Below are 24,590 nucleotides of genomic sequence, written 5' to 3' on the forward strand. Positions count from 1 at the left end.
CAAAGGCAAGATTAGTGTAATTTAGGATATGCTCCAGCTATAGCCGGACCACGTTCTGAGCGGTCTGGATTGGGTGTCTATATGCCTGGTGCCTGGCGGACGAGTTGTCGCTAGTTGGCTCTCTGTGCCAAACGCACATCAAATCTCGTTATATTTCTGTTGCCTGTGACCGGAAACTAAAAGCTGCGCCCTTAAACCCTAACCGTAGACGGCTAGGGTTGTAAGCTCGAGTCGTGACTTATCACGTACTCTCAAGAAAAACAACACCACGCCCGAATTGGAACGTTTTCATTTGGGCCATTATCTTGTACAGTATGACCCATGTTTTAGTGATCTGGACGGTTCATTTGGTGGGGCACATCGTAGACAGAGGTGAACTGAAAATTTCCTGAATCTAGTAATTTCATCTATTCGATTGGTTACTTTCTTCCCATCGGATATGGACCATGGTTTGTGTTTCTTTTTTATCCGTCCATTTATAGGCGAATTATTTAATGGATTTGATTACGAGATGAAAATAAATTTCAGTATCTCTCATCCATATTTGGATCCACCATGTGAACGGTCTGGATCGATGAAAGGTGGCTTAAAGGAGTAGTTATACTAGCTAGAATAGTTACCCTGCTGAGCATCTTATATCTCCTCTTTACTAAGTCTCTCTCCAAGGTCCCTAACTCGTGTTAGTGTTATCAAGCGAGGCAGGAAAAAAGGGTAACATACAACAGCAGGGTACAGTATCTTGTAGAACTTACCCATTTAACATGTGTATTTAAAAAGTATATATAAATCTAGACGGTTCAAAATACGGGATTCATTACAAAAATGGCATGGCCCACTAATTTCGAAGATTTTTTAATCATAAATAATAATGCTTAGTATTATCCATAGATTTAATTTCAGCCTAGGGAAAGGAAAGAATCATACGTTTATTTTATTTTCTGCGTACTCCATTACGTTGTTCCCATGATTCAGATGGTCAAGATGGACGTAGACGGATGATTATAAACGGTTCATTTATAAATGAGTATGATCCAACATAGTCCACCAGAGCTGGATGTAACATGCCCCTAAAAAACCTGACGAGAATTGCTAAAGCGATCCATGCGAGGAAAGGCTGGAAAAGGACACGAGGTCCAACAGCCAACACGACCCACTTGTGACGAATCCGGGCCTTTCATCATGCCGGAGTCACAGGGAGCATTCGATGGAAAATAGAATGATAATCCATTCATCAGCTAGGTCACACTCTATGATAGTAACGGACGATTGGAATCATCTACCAACGATCTAGATTCAAAGTTCATTTTTGCCGGGCATGATGATAAGGCAGACCTGATTCTCGATCCAGAACATTTCCACCGTCGGATCCATCTGATTAGTGGCCGGATGTCTTGCACTTTTACGTGTCCCGCAAATCTTTCTTTGACGTTGGTTCGCGCGCATAGCCACAGCATATATGTAAGAATAGAAGAGTGCGTCGCGAGGTACGAAATTTCCGTGCATCTGTATTCTGTTCCATATGTTTGGCACATTATTACGACAATCTAAACCGAACAGTATATGTAATCCGTCACTAATGGTTACTAAATAAAAAGCATAATTGATTGAAATATAAAAAAAATTCATAAATGAAACTTTTACCACTAAATAATATCCGTTTCTATTTTTGTCTTGTGATATTTATTTTTAAGCTACCATTTAAAGTTTTAATTTAATATAAAAATTATATGTTTTAAAAAATAGTCTATTTATTGTTTTAAATTTGATCAAACGGTTCAGATCTTGTAATTTTATAATACATGTTTAAAAATGACATGAGGGCACACGATATTCTCCATGCATTCAGATGCACCGTAGAGCTTTTCTCAAACCCTCGGCCTCAATCCATCGGTCCCGCGACTCGGGTAGAGAGGTCCTATAAATATCGTAACAAAGGTACTTGTGTTAGAATAGAAGAAGAAGCCCTCCCTCCCTCTCTCTCTCTCTCTCTCTAAGGAAAACCCTTCCTCACTCTCTATCTTTCTCCCGTCTTTCTCTCTCGGGAAATTAGGTTTTTGGGAAGATGGTTGCAGACAAAGGGAAGAAATCGAAGGTTGCAGAAAGAGAAGGAGAGGAATCCGATCACATCGATGGAGACCTCGTCCTCTCCATCGAGAAGCTGCAGGAGATTCAGGACGAGCTTGAAAAGGTCTTTTCGTTTTGTCATTTCCCGTCGGAGCTAGGAATTGCATTCTTAAGGATTTCTCTATTGTTTCTTGTTCCTTAAAACAAAAAAAAAATCATTGGTGAGAAATTCTCGGTTCTTTATGTTCTAACAATCACTGGATTTTGCATGAAAGAAAGATGACATTGTGCTGGAAAATGAGTTTTACGCCATTGAAAGAGTTGCAACCGTTTGAACTTCTTGCAGTGTGTATCAGATTCTGGTGCAAGTGGAGTAGTTCATCCCATGTTGAATAAGACCTGTAAATGGGTCCCACATGGCCCAACTCAAGGTCATCATTGCAGGAAGTGACATAAAATTTTCATGCTGACAAAGCTCTATGTTGTCCAAAACTGCCTTATGAATCCCTCGAACGTGGGAGGTGTCCTATCCGTTACTATTTTCCAAGGATTTATCCATTGTATTGGGTACATGCGGCCGGTATCACAATATGAGATTGTATTAGAAAGTATCATTTTGGTATTGTTGATACATTTTAATGCAAACACATAGTATCTGAATTCATCATTGATACATTCCTTTCCAAATAATTTTAATGAAATTCAATATCATAGCGAGATTGATGATGTTAGAATGGATTGTATTGGACTGGGATAAATTCTTGGGTTGACATGATAAATTCAAACAATGTTTTGAAAGTTGGGTATAATCACGTGTTCTCTGTAATAACCCTGAGTTACAATGACGTGGGTACAAGGTTTCAAGTTCGGCAGCACTCTAGTATCACAGCTAAGGGGGTTACCTCTATGCGATACCAACAGCTGCTATAGTTGTTAAAAAGAAAATGGGAACTTCCGAAGTGCCCATTGTATCGGACAGTTGTTATTCTGAACTTCTTCTTCTTTTGTTTATTCGTTCATTTATTTATTTTTGAGGAGATGGCGGTGATTACATTACCTGTTGTTGTGTTACAGATAGTATCTGTTTGGGGCAATCACCGTTCTAACAGCTGGTTCACCAGTTGTTCTAAAACTAATGCTTGGATACTCAAGAGCTCTATCATTTTCTCTTTGTTAATTGTTTGTTATGTTGGCTGTGAATGTTTCTGTTGCTATTTAAATATAAGTGCCCTCCTTTAGTTGATTAAGCTCGTTTCTTTCTGGAACCCATGTTTTAGATCTCTAAGCCGACCATCATCCTTGCATAAGATGTTTGTAATTTGTATGTTTTACTTTTGCATGCCCTGCTGTTGTAATCAAGTCCATCTTTGTTGGACCTCATAGCTTTAAGTTTGACATTTGCATTATTTTTGGTGCCTGATAGGTCAACGAGGAAGCAAGCGACAAAGTTTTGGAAGTGGAACAGAAGTATAATGAGATACGCAGTCCTGTCTACAGCAGGCGGAATGAGATCATTAAATCCATTCCCGACTTTTGGTTAACTGCAGTTTGTAGCCTATCCCTTTTCTTGTTTATTTATTTCCTGCTTTGTTTATATTGAGCTTTTAAATGCTGAATCACTGTGAGAATATTCTGGGGATCTGCTCATCCATTTGACTTCTGGGATGTTGTACTGTGCAGTTTTTGAGTCATCCTGCACTGTGCGATCTCTTGAATGAGGAAGACCAGAAGGTGTACTTTTGTTCTTTTAAATACATCCACGTACACTTCAGTGGACGTGGATTCCCTCCTTCCACATTTACTACTGCTGCTACTATTTTGTGGAACTTGAATTTCTATGTTCCAGCTCTGTTATGTTCAATTCATTGAACTTGTCAGAAGATTCCAAATCCATTACCGTAATTATTGTGAACATTGATATTGGACTGCTTGGATATTAATAGCTGCATGAATGCTGAGGTTCACAGCTGTTTCTTTTGTCCTGATGTAGATTTTCAAATACTTACTTTCTCTGGATGTTGAAGATTTCAAAGATGTGAAATCAGGGTATTCCATTACATTTGTGAGTTTCTTCCCCTTCCTCAATTAGCTTATTCTATTTGGCTATGTATCTTTTTCTTTCCTTTTCACTTTTCTCTACCACAGTTTAATACCCAGTCTTTCCCCAATTAGTAATCCTATGCCTTTGATGTTCCAGCACTTTTCCCCTAACCCTTATTTTGAGGACACAAAGCTAACAAAGACGTTTTCCTTCTACGATGAGGGAACAACTAAGATTACTGGCACTACAATCAAGTGGAAGGAGGGAATGGTAAGGGACTAAGGGTGACACCTCCATATTGCTCTGTATTTATTGACTGTAGTATTCCATATTCCATTCTTACTTAAAGTGTTTGATTTAAAAAATAAAAAATAAAAAATCTTTGCCTAATGTGTTCTCCAAATATTTTCCCCTATCGTTGAAGAATATTGCGAATGGTGCTGTTCCTGAGAAGAAAGGGAGCAAGCGGCCCTTTGCTGAAGAAAGGTTAACCCCACGCCTCTTTTTCCTGTTCTTAAAGCTTTATATTGGATATCCTTTTTCTTTTGGGGTTGCAATCCCTAACATGTGGCTGATTGCTGAATGTCCAACCATATATTATAGCTGTTCAGATTTTGTATATCATCAGTTATGGGGTGCATGTACTTAACAAGAATATGGCACTGTTTTGAAATTGTGCGGTGTCAACATTTCCTTTTCTGCACATCTGATGTTTCTTGATGTTGCTTATATAAAAAAAAAAAACTGAAACCTTTTTTTTTTCATCTTTAATCATCATTATTTATATATACACTATAAATTTAAGTTTTATTTATTGGGATCCTTCTACATATAAGTAAAAGACACCATTAAAATATAATATGTATTGTCTTAAATATTTTTAGCAACATGTCTGAAAATCTGAATTTAAAGACCAAACATTTCTGACCATTCATATCCATGTCTGACACCAATACATGTGTCCATGTCCAAGTTATGGAGTTAAAAGATGGAGTGTCATGCATTTGCCTTGTGGGAACTGATAATTGTCTCTGGAGGTATGGAATTTTTGTGCCTCCGAATTATGTAACATGCACATGGCATGTGTGTATGATGATCTGAACCAGGCATGCTGTTGGCTCGTCATGGCTGACGATCGATCAAATATTGCTTTAATTAGATGATTTGGACCATCCAATAAATGGCTTTCTCATTGAATGTAACCATTATTGATTTCTGTTAAGTATCGTCCATTTGTATGCTCTGATGAAAGGGGTTAAAATTGTTGAAGCAATTCGGTTTTGGACTATTGTCGATTTAGAATAGTTTCAATTTGATTGGTGTATGCTGTGTGTGCAATAATGGCATGGTGGCACTACACTATCCATGCTCCTAGAGGCACTGGAGCTGGTCCCACATCTTATCTACCAAAAATAGAAATGAACAAACACCCTAAGAGCCTAACATAATATATCTGGGCTTGCTTGTTCCTAGTAGTTGAGAGTTGTTTTCTCTAACTTTTTGAGGGATGTGAATGAGATTGCTATACCCTCAAGGAGGGAGTGATGAGAGAATCACTCATGATCAGTTGCACATTCTGATCCTCTAGAACTATATCTTTTTTTTTTTTTTCTTTTCTTGTTTTAATAAGATTAATAATCTTTCAATAGAACTATATAGTATGTAGGCTTTTAAAAGATAAATAGAGTTGCTTTCAGAAAAAAAAAAGGAGAAACAAAGATAGAAAGTGAGTGATAGAGGAGAATGGTCTAGAAAGCAAGCTGATCTTGTATTTGGGGCAGCTTAGAGCTGGGTCTAGGAGAATTCCCAACATTGTCTAGAAAGCAAGCTGATCTTGTATTTTGGGCAGCTTAGAGCTGGAAATTCGAAGAATTCTCTTGTGCAAGTGTCCATCCTCGGTGAAAGCAAGGTGATGAAAGCTTGTATCTTTCTGACCTGGTTCCAGACCCAATTACTTGTCCAAATCAAGACTCAAACAAGGCTCGAAGCTTGGACCCCACTATCTGATTGGGCACCACATTATATTTCCAATCAGTTTCAGATCTAGTTCCTCATATATGATACCCGGATCCAAAATGAACAGGATTCAAATCTGAATTCCCTAGTCATGTTTGGATCTAGGTATGCCAAGCCCAATGCAAAGCCGACCCATTGACAACCGTAGGTATGACATGGGTAGAATGTGTAAGATGCTTGGTATATAATATATTATGCTCGATTGCATGTGCAATTTCTAAAATTTTGATGAAATAGTACAAGCTGAAACTAACTGCTGTTTGGAAGACCATATGGTTATTTCAAATACAGGTTTTGCTGCATTTAAGTAGTTGTGACTTGGATGCAGATGAAAGAAGGTACATGGGGAATACCGCATGCCAAGCCTACATATACATCTGCTAGTACATATTCAGATTATATAATAATTATTGTTATGGTATTTATTTTTGTGGGTGTGTAGTTGTGCAACTTCTAAAATATGATGGAGTACCTGAACTGAATATTATTTGGGCAATATGGTTGCATGCTTTGCTAGATGCGAGCAATCATAAATCTGAAGCAGATGGGTTCAAGCCTGTAGCTCAGTGGTAGATGAGGCGTGTTTCAACATTGAGGCCTTGGGCAGAAGAGAGACGGGGGATTTATGGTTGTTAGTTCATGTCCAGTTCTTAGTTGCTTGAAAAGATGGACCTTTACATATACATTCAAACAGACCTCTATTACTTGTGTATCTTATGATTCAAACGTCCATAAGCCATCTTCTTTAGGCCAACATTATTAATATGGTGTGTAGTATCCATGCCACTCCTCCTGCTACTCATTCTCAGTTTTTTTTTTTTTTTTAAATGAATGCAGCTTCTTTAGTTGGTTCAGTGAAACTCAGCAGAAAGATCTTTCTGAAGGGCTTCACGATGAGGTAAATTCTTTCTTTCTTTTTTCCATTATGCAAATAATCATGTTAATGATTGTGATGTGTAATCCACATGTCTTTTGCACATCACACGCCATCTCATGGTGGTAAACTTTGACCATTGATGTGCTTTGTCATTTATTATGCTGCTGTTTCCCTTTTTAACTCTCTTTCATGAATTTGAATAGAAATGGATATTGCAAATCATACACTTTCGTTTTCTTGAAACTGAAAGGAAAACTTGGAATTTATTCTGTGTTTTTCTTTAGAAATTGAGCATTCTCCTGTTATTTAGTTTTAACTTCTGCAACTGCAGGTAGCTGAGATAATCAAGGAAGATCTGTGGCCTAATCCTCTAAAGTATTTCAACAATGTGAGTTTCTCTTTCCATTATATTCTTTATGTTGCTTCCCTTTCCTTCCTTTTTCACTTATCAAATTTATGTGTCCTGTCTCCTGTGTGACCGCAGCAGAGCTTGTTTTAATTAACAGTAGCAACTTTTTAAAAACCGTCAGAAAGAGAAAATTATAGGAAGAATGTTCCCACCATCCATAGATACTTCTCACCACACATTTGCTAGAGTGTAGGTCATCTCATCATCTACTTACACAAACAAACGAGATATTTGACCCAGATCTATGTCTCAAATTTCCTTAAACAATGACTATAGTCTTCAAGGTTTAGAATTTAGGGGTTAGCCCATGAATGAAATTTTTAGGATTAATCACTGCCAATGTAGTCAAAGGAATTCTGGGTGCACCTTGTTTAGAATTTGGGCCACCTGTGCCTTGTCTGGGTCAAAGGCATTCTGAGTGAATGCCTTGGCCTTTTGGGTCACCTCCTCCCCTAGTCCCTAGACGAGGTGCTATCCTTAGGTGTGCACCTAGTGCCTAACGCCTAGGTTAGGTGCACCTGTGTGGCACTTGCATAATGTTGTGAGGTACCCTTCTGGGTAACTCAATGAATGGTATCAGTATGTTGACACCCATTGAGGGTGGAAAGATGTTCCCTTTGAGCACATTTTCACAATTCCTTTTGGATCAATGCTTTGATTTATGAAAGATGTCCCCTTTGAGCACATTTTCACAATTCCTTTTGGATCAATGCTTTGATTTATGACAGATGCCTCTAATCAGAAATTGCTTTGGCTTTTTCATTAACTCATGAGATCTTCTTATTGATTTCGTTGGTGTTTTAACCACTACACCAGAATTCTTAAAAGCATTTTGAGTTTCTATTTGCGCCATGCAAAAGACAGAAGAAGATGAATAAGGAGATTTTAGGCGAATTATTAGATTTGGGGATATCAGAATTTTGGAACTTTGGGTTTGAAAATTTTAGGGATGTTAGCAAAATTATAATATTAGGTTTGGGAAGTTTGGTGGTACGAGGAATCTTTTTTTATGAATTGGAAAAATAAGGAAATTTAGGGTTAGGATTTGAGGAAATTAGAACATTATGCTTTAGAATTTTGGGGAAATTTAGCAAACATTGGGGATATGGTTTTTTTTTTTCTTTTGAAAGATGGGTATATGAGTTTTTAGCTAAGAGGAACTGGTAATTTTATCAAGTAAGGATTTCTAGGTCTGGGAGATTGGGGAAATTTGAAATTCTAGGGTTTTGTGGATTCATTGGAATGTTCAAGTAGATATAAACTTTTGGAAGTGGTGTCAAACTATCAATCTATTTTAAATGCGTCATAACGTCAAAATTAGTTGTGCTTTGGCCTCGTGGCTGTTTTGTCTTGAGGTTGTATCTATGATTGTATTTTTAGTATAGATATCTTATGCATCCTTTATCAATAAAACAGTAACCTTTAAAAAAAAAGATGCTATTCAATTGTTTTTTTTCATTGTGCTAAATTAGTTCCGAAGTTAAAATTATTTGACAAAATCTATATTCATCTACATATAAAATCTTAAAAAACTGTGCCTGGAATCTCTAGGCATTCACCTAGGTGTTTCGGGTTTTCCATGGGCAGATGAGCCTATGGTGCGCCTACCACCTTTAACTACAGTAATCACCACATTTCCAGAAAAGTGATAAGGAAAATATGTAATGACCTTTCTATAAGTGCCCCTGCTTCCATCCAACCACAATTAATCCATAAGGTTGGTTCTGAAAAAAATCCATCAAATTTTCACTTCAAAGAACACTCTCTCTCTCCCCCCTCCCCTCATCCTTAATGATGATTTTTCCATTGGGATCTCATTCTCTTTGGGCCATCAAAGAAATTTGCACAAATTATTGCTTGGACCACATTTTTATTTGTGAAGGAGAAAAGGGAAATGTCAGAGTTCTATAAGTGTGAATTTGGCTGTTTTTGCTTTTTGTACATTTCTCATTTTGAGAGGTAACTTATAATCTCACCGGTGCAGGAGGCTGATGAAGAGGATTTTGATGACGAAGAAGAGGAGGTAAATGTAGACAAAATTTTAATATATTTTTATTATAAATATGTGGGTATATTGGCAGGAGTAACTGTTTCTGCACTTGTGCTTCTTAGTTTGCCACTGTTTTCAAGTTCAGGATGTACATATTAGTCATTTTGATAATGTTAAAAAATTGGTCATTTTGATGTAAAGTTGGTTTGCTTTCTTTGCATATCTTTCGTGCATTATGTTTTTGGCATTTCATTGTTTATCTTTCAGTTTTTGTTTCTTAATTTTGAGTAGACAAATGGAGACAAAATAGAACTGAATACTGCTTGGCTGGAGGATTGATAAAACTACTGAAGCAGACAGAAGCAAAATCTTGGTCTGAAATGCTTGGTTCTATAGATTACGAGGTCTTTAAAGGTCCCTGTTTCATGTGTGTGCTTGTGTTTTTCAGTTGGCAAAGCTTCATTCACCAAGTCATTCTTCCTTTGCATTTTGTATCCACTCCAAAGCTTATGTTGGTTCGTCACAAATCTTTATTAGGTGGACATTTTGGGTTATGTTCTTTCATTAAGAGTTCATTTTCAGATGTTTAAATCAGTGCTTGGTCATAGTTGTACTACAGCTTTTATTGTCCATACTGCTAATGGCTAGATGGTATTTACCAATAAGAAATTTTGAATACTTATTCCTGCGAGTTTGCGCCCTTGGATAAGCTCTGAAGTTGAAGTGTTGGCTAGTTCTGCTAAGTGCTAACTATATTGGAGGCATGAGCTAGTGGCTATAATGAGAGTCGGAGGCTGATAGCTACAAGAGAGAGTCTCTTGTGTGCTAACATGCTATTCCTTATCCTTTCATCAGCATTGGAGGCCACAGGTTGAGGTTAATATGTTAGTGTCTAAGCCACATGGCTATTCCTCCTGTAACATATAGCCCTTGCATTCTGTGAAAGAATAACGGCAAGCAATTGAAAGTGCTTGTTTACTGGTTAGGTCAACGTTACCCAAATCAAACCACCCTACATTTTCATTTCGAATTGCGTGATCCAGATTGTGGTTCGTTTAATTCATATATATATATATATGTACTGCATATACTTAGTTTATTTGCTGGAGGGACCCACATGATCCTACCCCTTGCATACTACGTTTTAGAGGAAGTGCTGTAGCACGTGCTTCTTCCGATATCACGTATTGGAGGATGCAGGTGATCTTCGATTAGATTAGATGGCTCTTTCATCATTTTGAAGTCAGATCTCAGTGCATCCAGTGAAGCCCACTGGAAGCAGTTGAACCCATCTTGCTATGGGACTACGTTTCCCACTATATTTTTATGGTGCAGCAGTGCCAGCTCATACTAGTTCTTCCATGCTTGTAGGGATAGTGGTACCTTTCTTGTTTTCCCTCCCAATTAATGTTTTACTGAGTACATTTCTTCTTCTTCTTCTGAATCCATAGTTCAGAAATTTGATATATTTAGATATTTGTTTTGTCTCATCTGATTAATATTTCTATTTTTGAATCCTCTCTCAGTAAAAAATTCCCGAGAGGTCTACAAATGCAGCATCTATTTCCTGCAAATCTTTCTGTTTTCCTCCTCTTTTCAAAATTTAGCTCATTTCCTTTGTCCCACCTTTTGGAGTATCTAGAGAGAAAGGCCCATCGAATAAGCAAACTTGGTGATGGAATGATGATGTATAAAAAGCTCTTCACAAGAAAGTTTCATGTTTCAAAGCCTGGCAAGGGATTAGAAATAATGAAAATTTTGAACAACATAAAAATGGCAAAAAGATAGCTAAGAAATTAGTGAGTCTTGATGTAAGGCTTATGATGATTTTACAATATATTGGGACGAGAATGTGAGAAAGATGCCTTTAAACTTGCAAAAATGAAAGAGAGGATGGGTTGGTACCTAGATCATGTTGGATGCATTAAGAGCTAGGACCGGGGGGTACTAGTAAAAGACAATGAGATCAATGAAAAGCGGACAAGCTTTGTTTTTTTTTTTTTTCCAGAACTTGTTAAATGACAACCACACTGAGAGTATAGGGATGGAAGGAATCATGAACTCAAATGACGTCGGCTACCATAGATATTTTTGTAGGATTAGAATATTTGAAATGAAAGAAGCTTTAAGAAAGATGCAAATAAGATGAGGGAAAGTAACGTTTCAAAAAAGAAAAAGAAAAAGAGAGATGAGGGAAAGTAGACTATAGATGGTCTGGTCATGTGCAATGGAGACCAAGAACCGCACTAGTTAGGAGTTAGTTGGTGCAAGTCGAAGGCTCTAAAAGGCCAGGGGAAGGCTAAAAAAGGACGTTGATGGAGGTAGTAAGAAAAGACTTGATGACCTATGGTCTAATTGAAGGTTTGGCCCTTGATAGGGTGGAATGGTGGCATAGGCTTCATTTAGCCGATCCTAATTAATTGGGATAACCTTGATGCTAGCACTTTTGCTACAAAGTAGTATAGCTCATAGGATAGCCTATTCATGCTGCAGCGGTTGTTCCAGTCCTCAGGATGTTCGATGTCATTAGAAGAAACTTCAGCTTAAAATAAAAGAAGAAGAAGAAGAAACCCTGGAGGCTGGTAAAATCCAGAATAGGCTGCTTTGGCAAGTAGGAGTCAACTCATAATTGCTCGTGTAACAGCAATGAAAGGCCTGAAGTTCTCTTTCTATCTCCCCATAAATCATATTCTTCTCATGTATCCAAAATTAAGGGAAGAAGCCTCGTGAATCGTTCCTTTGTTCAAGTTATTGATGAAAAAGATTGTTTAAATGATGAGGAGCATTACAAGGAATGGATGCATTTGGGGAAAAGGGACATTTTGGGACTGCAAGAGTAACATTAGTTGCTTCCTTACTTATGTCGAGCTTTGTGGAATTTTCACTTGGAGCAAATTCTGCAAAACCAGAAACAAGGCGCTCTTGACGCCTTTCCAATTTTCCTTCCTGAAAAGCCTGAGAGCCCCAAAATATCGTCGTATCAGCAATCCTAAGGGAACATGTTTCATACTCAAGTAACTCTTACTCTTGTGTATTGAAGCAATCTCAAACCATTCACTTTGGGGTTTTCCAATCCCAACTAATCTGGTTATCACGTTTGTAGATCCTTATTTAATGATAAGCTAATCCGAATAAGGTCTTTAATAATGGTAATGGTGGCCTTATGGCTGTTAGGATATGGAGTGTTATGGCCATTATGGCCCCCGTAATAGTGAAATTTTTTCATAGGAAGAAAATGCATTGGCACCATATCGGCCTGTTACAGGCCTCCAACGGCCGTGACAGGGCCATTTTTTTTAGAATGGCCGTTGTAGCCCCCTATTATATAATGGCCCCCATTGTTACACAATCACATAACTGTTTTTGAATGCCATGGATCTAATGATCAGGTGGGCCACGTGTACATTGAATGTGGACCATTGGTCAGTTGCTCTTTTAACTGCCTATTGTTTGCAAGTGTTTCGCCCACTTGATGATTAGATCATCCTAATTTTTGAAGAAAGGCACCTACTGGATGGGGCCCGCCTAATAAGTTGTTTTGTTCTGGCACTGGTGGGCCAACATGAGGTGGAGTTACTGCTTCTACATTCAAACTGTAAGGTGCTCAAAGACAGAAGTAAAGACCTACTTGTATAATTCTGCCATTAACCTCAATGCTTCCTGAGGTTGGTAATCCCGACCTGCTTTTGTTTAAGAATTGTGTGGCTATGTCTTCTTTATGTACAGAGAAAATTCATCACTCAAAAAAAAAAAAAAAACCTCCTCAATTTGTACTTTCTTATTAATAAATATGCAATAACTCAAAAGGAAAAAGAGAGGCAACTGAGGCTTTGCGATTAGTAGAGTTATTGGTGATTATAAAGTATTTTGTTTGGCAAGATCTTGTGACCTTATGTCAAATAAGAGAGATGTAGATATGCTGAGTTCCAGGATGTTCATAAAAGTTTCTCTCTGGGATAAGCTTGACTCCAGAACTGACTATAAAAAACAAACAAAAGATTGTAGTTTGCACTCCATGGGCTGGTTTTTCCGTGTGTCCTTCGACATTGTTGATGGGGGAAGTCTTCTCTTTTCAATTTTCTTTTAATCCTTTTTCTTGGAATTTGCTTCATTTTTATAAAGAAAGGAATTAGGTGAGTCATCCACTTGAATCAATGACCTGTAGGAATCAACAAATGGGAATTTGAGAACTAACATAGAATCTCAGATTTTGTCAGCTTTACATTTCAACATGACAAAACTTTGTTCTTTAGGTGAAATCATGTGCTTCTGATGATCTGAGATAGCTTTGGTTTCTACTTTTCTCCCTTTGTAGCCAAGGTATTAAAAAATGGTCATGTAACGTCGGTAGTGTTATGGTAGTAGTGGGACCGTTATGGAAAAAATGGCCTGTAGCCAAGGTTTGCGGTACCGGCCACCACCGTTATGATACGGGCCGTAACAGCCTATGGTCTCTCTCTGTCTCTGTCTCTGTCTCTCTCTCTCTCTCTCTCTCTCTCTCTCTCTCTCTCATATCAGCTCCGTAACGGTCTAATGTGGGTCATTTTTTCTGTAATGGCTGTTACGACCCCATACCGCATAATGGTTGGCACCGTTACTGTTACGTAATGGCCGATACAGCCCCATGATGGCTCTCACGGCACACCATGCCCGTAGCGGCCCTATAACAATCCATTATGGCATTATGGGGCAGATACATTTTTTTTTTTAAAAAAAAAAAAAAGAAAGAGGGAAAAAAAAGGCTGCAACAACCGTTAAGGCCTGGTAACAGTAACGTGGTGGCCATTATGTCTGCCGTTACATTATTGAATACCTTGCTTGTAGCACTTCAAATTTATCACTTGAGTGTCATTTAATGCTCACAAGGAAAGTATCACAATCTCTTAAAACTTGGATACTGATGCAATGTGATGAAATTTTGACGTGCCTGGTAATATGGGGCTGATGTTTATATTTTATTATAACATCAAGTCTTTTGACACGTTTTATCCCCTCTATCAATGGAAGCATACTTTGTCTCTTGAGTGTTCTTTCCTCTTCCTGTTGTTGTTGTTGTTCTTCTTCTTCTTCTTCTTCTTCTCAATCTTTGGTAGAACTGTAGAAGCAAAGTGTAGCATCTTATAATTGTTGGTAGAAGCATGGTGTATATAGATTAGGGTGGTCTCCTAGCCCCACCAGCACCTTTATGTTCAGCGCACATACCAACCTGGCAGGTGTGTGGGACATCTGAGTCGTGTATAGATTGACCCCCTTTGGGGAGACAAGCATAACAGAAATCATGTTGGTCTACTCATTTGGTGGGCCACACAAAATCACTGGGCCTCTATCATGCAGCACTCGAATGTTCCACTCGCCTTGGCATGTGTAATGTGTGTAAACGAATGTGGTGTAGAGGGTTCATGTGCGAATAGAAAACCTCATTGATCAGGTACATAGGGTTTCTTGACATTATTTCATTCATCTGTTATGCTTTTGATTGAAAAATGAATAACCCTGTTGAGAATCTACCACCTTCACCTTTTTACCTTCCTTTTTTCTTTCTTTCTTTCCTGATTGAGGCAATTGAGATCTCTGTAAATCTAAACCATTGACAGAGTGGTGTGTCCTTTGTTAGGAAAATGGTGGTGAAGACTTTGAAGAGGATGATGATGATGATGATGAGGAAGACGAGGAAGACGGGGAGGAGGACGATGGCTAAGGTTATTTGGCGGTTCCTTTCTTGAATTTTGTCTGCTTGGTTATGACTAATGTGAAGCAAAGTCCTGTGGTTGCAGTAGAGCCAGGTAAAACAGGAGATGACTTTTTGACTTGCTGGGAATACGGTAGTTTACCTGTAGCTCTACTGACTTCTACTCTGTTTATTTATTCTCTCTTTTCTTTTCCTTGGTTTTTCATTTTTTCCTATGTTGGGCTTCTTATATATATGGGTCTTTTTACTCCATGGGTATTAGATGAGAGTATTGGGTCTCCCCACTTCTTGGCTTTTAAGGATTGCTGTCCTTTATTTTGTAGGATAGTCTGGCGGGCAGAGAGTAAATTGTGTTCTTTAGTTTCTAAGGTTGTATGGATACTTTCACTTTATATCATTCTCTTTCCATTTTTTTTTTCTTCAAATATAATATCTTATCATCCAGCTGCTTCTCTTCTTAGGAAATTGCCGCTGTCCATCTGACTAATCCACACGTCCTCTTATTCGCCTTGGCTAGTGTTAGATGTCACTATATATACGCTCTTCTCCGCAATATAGTATAGACAGGTTGTAAGTACTTGAAAGGGAGTTGCTATGTGATGGTTCCTTTAGCAAAACTTTAGCTTGGAAAAGCTACCTTTCATATACTTGAATAGACCTTCCTCCCAGCAGTGAGCAGGGTACTCGCAGGCAACAGGTCAGCGGGAAACAGAAAATGACCGGGCGTGGCTTTGGGGGACCCCTGTGGGGCCCACTTTGATGTATGTGCTATACATCCATGCCGTCCATCCATTTTTTCAGATCATTTCAGGCATGAAGCAAAAAATGAAGCAGATCCAATTCTCAGTTGGACCACATCACTGGAAAGAGTGGCGATTGACAATTAAAAACTTGCGGGCCACAATTTTTGGAGCCAGCTGATATTTGTATGGTCCCTTCAGCCGGCGTTTTGGACCTTATCAATAGGTTGGATGGCAAAATAAACATTCTGGTGGCCTCCAATAAGTTTTTAATTGTGGATATTCAATGATGACTGTTTCCTGTGGTGTGGTCCACCTTAAAGCTTTGATTCTACTTGATTTTTGGAATCATGCCCTAAAATGAGCTGTCAAAACGGATTGAAATGCATGGATGTAAGGCTCATACATCACGGTAGGCCCCACAGTCAGGGATCCACCGAAGCCGTGTCTCAAATGACCGAGGCTCATTTGAAAAGGTATAATGTGGTACTTGGCTGTTGAAATGCCAATTTTTGTTTGGCCAAACAGTAGTATGATTGGGGTGTACGCGTCGGGTGTACCTTTCATTGATGGAGATTGTTTAATCACATATAACCCATGCCCAAAATTTCGGGACAATCTGACCCGTTAGATTGTGTATGGCTAAGATTACCTTGGCAGTTAAGATATTTGGGATATTACCCATGATGGGGCCCATGAGACGGCAGTTTCAATAAAGGAAAGATAGATCCCACTTCATATTGGCTGCCTGAGCAAATTTTTGCTTTGGCAAAACATTGTGAAATGAAGAAAATACTGGGTAACCAATATCTGTTTTCATCTCTCAACTATGAAGAATTTGTGTAAGCCAGGGGCAGGTATTTAGGCAACGTTGATGGAGCCTCGTGACTGTGGGCTCCAGGATGAAGGCTTTGGTGCTTTGGCACTTTGGCGGAGTAATGATGGTTGGTATCATCATCACCGGTCTAGGCCTTAACTAACTACAAGGGGGTGTTTGGCATCTCTACAAATGAGTGCTTATTTGTTTTTGACAAGTTGGGAATGAGTTACTTTTGACAAGTTTGTCCTTAAAAACTTTTAATGCCCATCTTACTCTCTTCTTTCTTCTTTACAATCTCTTCGAGGCAGGCCTCACATGATGAATGGTCCACATCAAAGGTGGGCTCACGTAATGCACGGTCACATCAAAGGTGAACCACACATGATGGATGGCCTGCTTCAAACCGGGGCCTTATGTGATGGATGGTCCACATCAAAGGTAGGACCCACATGGTGGATGGTGGACATTGAATGTGGGACCACATGATGGAAGGTTGACATTAAAGGTGGGACCTACATGATGGATGGTGGGCCCCACATGATGGACTGTCCACAACCTAGGTGGGACCTACATGATGGATGGTGCACAACAAAGGTGGGGCCCACATGATGGATGGTGCACATCAAAAGTGGGCCCCTCATGATGAACGACTCATATTGAACATGGGGCCCCACATCAAGGTGGGCCCACATAATGAACGGTTCACATCAAAGGTGGGCTCTACATGATAGATGGCCGGCATCAAAGTGTGGCCCAACATGATGGAACATGCACATCAAGTGGGTACCATTTGATGGGTAGTTTACATCAAAGGTGGGCTCACATGATGAATGACCCATATTGAAGGTGGAGCCCCACACAATAAATGTTGGACGTAAAGGTGGGATCACATAATGGACGGAGTGGGCTTCAAATGATGGATGACCCACATCGAAGAGTGACTCCTCATAATGGACAGTCCACATCAAGTGGGCCCCATATAATGGATGTTCCACATTCAAGGTCTCGCATGATGGATGACCCATATCCAAAGTGGGCCACATGATGGATGATTCACTTAAAAGGTGCACCCACACAATGACTAGTGGATATCAAAAGTGGTCCCGGCATGGTGGACAATCCACTCCCACGCTATGAACAAATCAAATGTAGAGTCCACATGATAAACGATGGGTAGTGGACATTGAAGGCTCCACATAAAAGACAATTACCATTGATTGTAGGCCCACGCTATGGATGACTTATGTTAAGGTGGGCCCCTAATGATGAATGGTCCACTTCCAAGATGAGCCTTGTATGATGGACGGCCCACTTTGAAGGTTTAGCACACATAATGAGTGGTCCACATGAAAGTTGAGCTCCATATGATGGTTGATTCACATCTAATGTATAGAGTAATAGATGACCCAAATGTCTTAAAAAATAAAGATTGTAGTCATCAATTCTTTTGTCATTTGGGGCACAGTTCATCTATGACGAGATCCATCAAAATAACTATTTGAATTGTTCTAATAATAGAGCTTTTAAAATCTTTAAAAATAATGTCAACTACGGCTAAAAGGAACTCTTATTTGAGAGTTCTACAAAACTTATTTATTTCAAATAAGGGTTTTTTAAAGACTTGAAAAGTGATTTTACCCAGTGAGTTTATTTAAAACAAGAGAAAAAAAAAAAAAAAAAATCCTTATTTGGGAAGCTTTTATTGAAAAAAAAAATCTTAGAAATTGTACAACATGTCAACATATAAGCTCTCATAAAAAGCGCAAGATTTAGGGCATATCTGGGTAGTGATGGTTTCCGAAAAATGTCATGTGTGGCTATTGGCACACGTGTGTCCTGGTTAAAGATTAGAAGTCGTTGGTTGTTAACCCGTCTCCATTGCTCACGTTAGCAAGGGATCATTATGTTAACATGCTTCCAAACAGAAAAACCCAAATCGCTTTGTTTTAATTATTGTTATTATTATTATATTCACATTGGATTCCCATGCAATGAACGGACAAGAGCCATTATATCGAGATCCGTCGAGATTCTTTTGGAAGTGGATTGCGTCCTTCCCCCGCCTAAACGATAATCCGTCCATGCAGCCCTCTATAGGGCCCACCGTGATGCCTGGGTTTTATCCACGCCGTCCATATATTTTTTCGGATCATTTTAGAGTACATATTCAAAAACTAGGGAGATCCAAGCCTCAAGTGGACCACAGTGGGTATTGAACGACCACCATTAAAAACTTCTTGGGAGTCTCATAATCTTTGGATCAAGCTGATATTTGTCCTTTCCCATCATCCAGGACCATATGATCTTATGAACAGGTTGGATGGCAAATAAACATCACGGTGTCTCCTAGGAAAGTTTCACGGTAGGTGTCATTATCACCGCTGCTTACAGCGGCGTGGTCCACATGATCTTTGGATCTGCTTTATTTTTGGGCCCATAAACTAAAATGATCTGAAAAAATTGGATGGACGGCGTGGATAAACCAATACATCACGGTGGGCCCCAAAGATTATCATCTAGCGGGACAGAACGCAATCCACTTCGATTTATAAATGAGGTGAGATTTAGTCATGGGGTTGAAGCAGAAGGAGAAGAAAAAAGTCTAAGATGGTAGTCAAGTCTACTATTCCTACAGTAGACCTTTCTCCCTTCTTTGACAAAGGAGATGATGAGGATGGTAAGAAGAAGGCCACTGAGATAATTACTCGCGCATGCACCGAGTCAGGGTTCTTCCAGATAGTTAACCATGGGGTGCCACTCGAGCTCATGGCTCGAGCCATCGACCTCTCCAAGACGTTCTTTCAGTACCCAACCGACGAGAAGCTCAAGTGGAAGCCAGGACCTGACGCGCCGCTCCCGGCTGGCTACAACCGTCAGCCGGAGCATTCGTCTGACAAGAACGAGTACCTGCTGTTGTTCGTGCCGTCCGCTGGATCTGCGCTGGCGAGCCTCAATGTCTACCCTGAAGATCCACCTGAATTCAGGTATCATCTAGACGTTGTAAGACCATGGCGACTCGATCGGTCTTGCTTGGTCCGGAGTTGAGTTATGGGGCAGTCACCCTCTATTTTTTTTTTAATTTTTATTTTTATTTTTAAGAACTCGGATTCTCTCTTTGCTACAAATATGAAAATTTTGTTTTCATGCATTATGATTGGTTTCATGCCATCATTGATACTATCAGTGCTGCGGCATTAAATGGAATGTGTGATGATGTGGCCCAATTAGATTGCAAACAGAAGATCTGGATTTTTTTTCACATATATCTTGGACTAGCTTCCAACATATTAACCTTGTATATCCTTAACTGGTTCCCATTAGTATGCTGAATCAAACCATTGGTTCATTATTGATTCCAAAGGTTTAGCCTAGCCGATGAGCAAACCAATCCTATTTTTGTGCCAAGTGATGGGGCCTACCTTTTTCATGGCACTACCGTAATGTATGTTTATTTATCCATGGCGTGGATTTATTTTACCAGTTCATTTTAGGGCATGAAACCAAAGTTAAAGCATATCCTAAGCTTAAGTGGACCACACCACAGGAAATAGTGTGAATTGGGCACCTATCATTGAAAAGTTCTGGAAGACCATAGGAGTTTCGGATCAAGTCGATATCTATGTTTTCCTTTCATCTATGTTGTGACCTTATCGATTGGTTGGATAACAAATAAGCATCACTATGGCCCCACAAAGGTTTCAACGGTAGATGTCATTGCCTCGACAATTTCCTATGGTGTGGTCTACTTGAGCTTTGGACATGCTTCCATTTTGGGCTCATGCACTAAAATAAGATGAAAAAAATGTAGGAGTGGTGTGGATAAGATACATACATCTGTAGTGGGCTCATTAGGGTTTATTCAGTCAATCAGATTCCATAGGTTTCCCACTAGTGGCATGCCAGTGAGAAAGAAAATATAATACCATAAGTAGTAATATCCTTTTAATAAGTCACTCAATTTTTATTAGAAATAGCTGAAAGTATTTAGTACTATGGAAGAGAATTAAATTAAATTGATTTTACTTCTAGATATACATAAATTAATATAAATTTAAAATCAATTAAATTATTATAGATAAATTAAAACCATTGTTGTCATGTGTGATCGCATATGCGCATATCCATATGCAGATCGCATATGCGATCATGGCATATGCGATCGCATATGTTGCATATGCGAAAATATGCAATTGCATATGCGATGTATGCGATCGCATATCGGACACATTGAATTCTTAGTTTTATACAAAAAAACCCTTTCAAATCTCCTCTATTTACAATATTCTCACTCCAAAGCTCTTTTAATGTATTTTTCTCTTATATTTCTTAATTACAAGTAGTTTTAATCTCTCTCTCTCTCTCTCTCTCTCTTGTATTTCTTACTTCCAAGTGATCTTAATCTCTCTCTCTCTCTCTCTCTCTCTCTACATTTCCTCTCTCTTGGAAGTTGGAAGATCAAGATTCAAGCACTCTTAAGTTTCAAGGAAGATAGTTTGTTGATTTTCTATAACTTGTTGATTTTGTTATTACTACTTGTAATTATACTGTTAAATGTGGATGACTTGATGTTTAATTCATTGTTTAATTGATTTTATCTCTCTCAAATGTATTTTAAATATGTAAAATTAGTTTTCTGTTAACTTAGAAAAGTTCTCTTCAGTTTTTTATATATTTTTACAATTTTTTGAAAATTTCCCTAATATATATGTATTTTTTAATTTTTCAAAAAAAAAATAAAATACAATCGCATATGCACATAGCACATGATCGCACATGCGTTTCGACAACAACGCTGAACCATTATTATTTAACCCTTTTCTTACGTTCTTTTAAACTGCCACTCAAGTATTACTAATACATATGCCAAAGAATCTTTTGAAGGGTGAGTTTTCTATGCCACTCTCGGATAAGGTTTTATGAAGGGCAGGGTTGAAATTGATTCTTGGATGACAGGGTAGTGTTGGAAGAGATCTGTTGCCAGCTTAGCAAAACAGCATCGATTGTCGAGTCCATCTTGAATGAATGCATGGGACTTCCAGAGAACTTCTTGAAGGAGTACAACAAAGACCGCAGCAACGATTTCATGGCGGCATTGCGCTACTTCCCTGCAACAGCACATGGCGACGACAACGGAATCAGCGAACACGAAGATGGGAATTGCCTCACATTCGTCTTCCAGGATGACGTTGGTGGGCTCGAAGTTCTCAAGGATGGACAATGGATCCCTGTAACTCCGACAGAAGGGACCATCGTCGTCAACGTTGGGGATGTTATCCAGGTAATTTTGACGGTATCCAGTAGATATGTTACTAGATCGATGATCTGAACGGTCTGTCTTGTGGGTGGAGCTGTGGATGGAATATGCTCCGGAAATCATAACGGTTGGATGTTTTAGTTGATGAATTCTTATAATTGAATGAGGACCGTTGATTGGTTTTGTTTTTGACCATCTGTTTTGATAATGGTCAATATCATCAGTTGATGTGATCTTTTGGAGCGTAGCCCATCCCGTCCCACAGCCCATTGGATGGACCTTTCATCATGGGGAAGTGCTGCGATGTGGGTCCCATCCAGCGACGCATCGATTGTAGATCGTGGCCCTGATCTCGCATACACGTTCTTCTCCTGGCTGTTAATTGATACTCTGGCAGAGTATGAAAGGCCATAAGCAGTCACTGAGCAATAGTCGACTTCGCAGACGCGTAACTAAAAATAACCGTCCAAATCGTGGGACCCACTCGATAGTTCGTAAATTGAAAATCTGATCGTGAAATCTTTTAATTTTTATATTAACAACCCTTTGTCTGTCGAATCCTGATCATGACCATTCGTCATTTGAGCTGACAATGATGTCCTTCAATCAGCAGGTGGGACATCATTTTCGTATATATTTTTGGTTTATGAATTCATCCACAGTGGGGCCCATGATTTTGACGGTTTAATATAAGTTACACGTATGCAGGAGTATCAATTTTTTCTCTAAAACATCCATTTTCAATTTCATTTTGGGAATTGAAATACCGCACAGCTACATATGATTTGGTCCCATTAACTGATCTAAACCGTTCATTTCGTCATCCGAAGGCGGATGAATCAAAAATCTTCCATATAGGCAGATTACAAGTGTTCGATCAATGAGAAATGATGACAACGGCTTAGATTGAAGTAAAAGAAGTCCAGAGATCAAAGGGTTGGGGATATTCTAATCTGATGATTTCCGGGAATACCTCATCCAAAACGTGATTCGATTTAAGAATGTTGGTGACTCTTAAATCCGGTACTGGAATAATTTAATTTCATGGAAATTCAGACCGTCCGAATTGCTGGGCGTAACCCAAAAATCACACTAAGGGATGATGGTAACCATCCGATTCTTCCCTTGGAAATTTGGACCGCTAACAATTTTACTTTTAAACCATCCATTTGATATCCATCAATTGGATGGTGCGGATTGATTGAACGGTATGATTTCCAGATATGCTCTATCCACAACGTGGCCCATGGTCTGGAAAGACAGATGGGCTAGGGCCATTGTGGGCCCTTTAGGTAAACCATCACACCCAAATTCTAATGCATGATAAATCTTGTTTTTCTTTTTCTTTTTAATTATTTGGGGAACGGTTGAAAAGGTGCTGAGCAACGGAAAGCTGAAGAGCGCTACTCACAGGGTGGTGAGAAAGGAAGGGAAAAGCCGACACTCGTATGCATTCTTCCACAATCTGGATGGAGAGAAGTGGGTTGAACCATTGCCTCAATTCACACAAGAAATTGGTGAAGGACCCAAATACAGAGGATTTAGGTATAAGGACTACCAACAGCTGAGGCTCAGAAACAAGACCCACCCGCCTTCTGACCCTCGAGATGTCATCCACATTTCTCACTATGCTATCCCTCCATGATTTCTATAAATTTCAAATAATAATAAAAAAAGAATAAAGACATCCATTGTTCTATCCTTAATTTCAGCTGACTTAGTTTTTATGGTGGTTAAAGTACTATTAGTAATGGGCAAAATCAATATTTTGAAAGGTAAATCTCAATGTGTACTTTCTAGATTCCTATAATTCTTAGGGGTCATCTGGCGCCATGGATTTGGGGGGATTTGAAATCCCCTGGTTGTTTGGCACCATAGAGTAATTGAAGGTTTCAAATCCAGTGGGTTTCAAATCCCCGCAAGGAGGGGTTTGAAATCAACAGTGAGAGCTTGTATTACATCTAAAATCTTTCCAAAAGTTGCATGTGTAACATGTATCTCACTGGACTATTATTCTATTGGACACATGGCCCACTAATGATGTCCCAAAATGATTACATTATCAATTGCATCATTATAATGACTTTAATATGATGATCAACACCGTCCAAACATTGTTTATGTAAATCAACAGTTAAAAATCATTGGTTAGTCACTCGGACTGTCAGACATGATTTTGTGCTTATGGCCCACCCGAGACTTGAAATTTTATCATTTTCAGGCAAAGCATATATTTCAGCGGGCTTATTACAACCATTGTGTCAAATCTTACATATGTTCACTAATTAGAACTATTAAAGTTGATTTAGTAATTAAATTCAAGCCCTTGTAAATATACCATGCACAACTACTTTTGGATTAAAGTTGATTCCCAATCCAGGTGCCAAACACAATAGGAGGATTTCAAATCCAGGGGTTCTGAATCCACGCTCCCCAAACGGGCCCTTAGCATAATTTAAGAAAGTATCACGTGAGCTTGTTAAACAGGTCTGCTGTGAAAAAGAAGAAGATAAATTATCATTTTATTTATCCCGGGCCGCTGCTCCTTTTAACTGACCACTTGTGGAAAGTGCATTTTGAGTCTTTGAATGCTTAAATTGTCTTAGTATGAACATGACATCCTTTTTCCTTTAGTGCATTTCCTGAATGGCACGTGATTGTGCCATTTGGAATTGCATTTCCTTCATTGG

At 38.9% G+C, this 24,590-nt stretch overlaps 2 protein-coding genes across 3 annotated transcripts; both read left to right on the forward strand.

Moving 5' to 3' along the window:
* Nucleotides 1-1,942: 1,942 nt before the first annotated feature.
* On the forward strand, nucleotides 1,943-15,496 carry LOC131242117 (NAP1-related protein 2-like). Of its 2 annotated transcripts, XM_058240539.1 has the most exons (10): nucleotides 1,945-2,188; nucleotides 3,488-3,610; nucleotides 3,745-3,795; nucleotides 4,055-4,126; nucleotides 4,262-4,375; nucleotides 4,530-4,591; nucleotides 6,959-7,019; nucleotides 7,330-7,386; nucleotides 9,392-9,430; nucleotides 15,012-15,496. In XM_058240539.1, exons 1-10 carry the CDS (start codon nucleotides 2,063-2,065, stop codon nucleotides 15,093-15,095), a joined length of 789 nt encoding a protein of 262 aa, XP_058096522.1. In that variant the 5' UTR covers nucleotides 1,945-2,062; the 3' UTR covers nucleotides 15,096-15,496. The 2 variants fall into 2 exon arrangements, with proteins under 2 accessions (XP_058096523.1, XP_058096522.1); XM_058240540.1 differs by lacking the exon at nucleotides 9,392-9,430 and having other exon boundaries at nucleotides 1,943-2,188.
* Nucleotides 15,497-19,226: 3,730 nt separating this feature from the next.
* Nucleotides 19,227-23,674, forward strand: LOC131244330 (flavonol synthase/flavanone 3-hydroxylase-like). The gene is made up of 3 exons (XM_058243958.1): nucleotides 19,227-19,630; nucleotides 21,600-21,924; nucleotides 23,276-23,674. The coding sequence occupies exons 1-3, from the start codon at nucleotides 19,254-19,256 to the stop codon at nucleotides 23,543-23,545; spliced, it is 972 nt and encodes a 323-aa protein (XP_058099941.1). The 5' UTR covers nucleotides 19,227-19,253; the 3' UTR covers nucleotides 23,546-23,674.
* Nucleotides 23,675-24,590: the final 916 nt, after the last annotated feature.

Source organism: Magnolia sinica, chromosome 4 (assembly GCF_029962835.1).
Source record: "Magnolia sinica isolate HGM2019 chromosome 4, MsV1, whole genome shotgun sequence".
Lineage (NCBI taxonomy): Eukaryota > Viridiplantae > Streptophyta > Magnoliopsida > Magnoliales > Magnoliaceae > Magnolia > Magnolia sinica.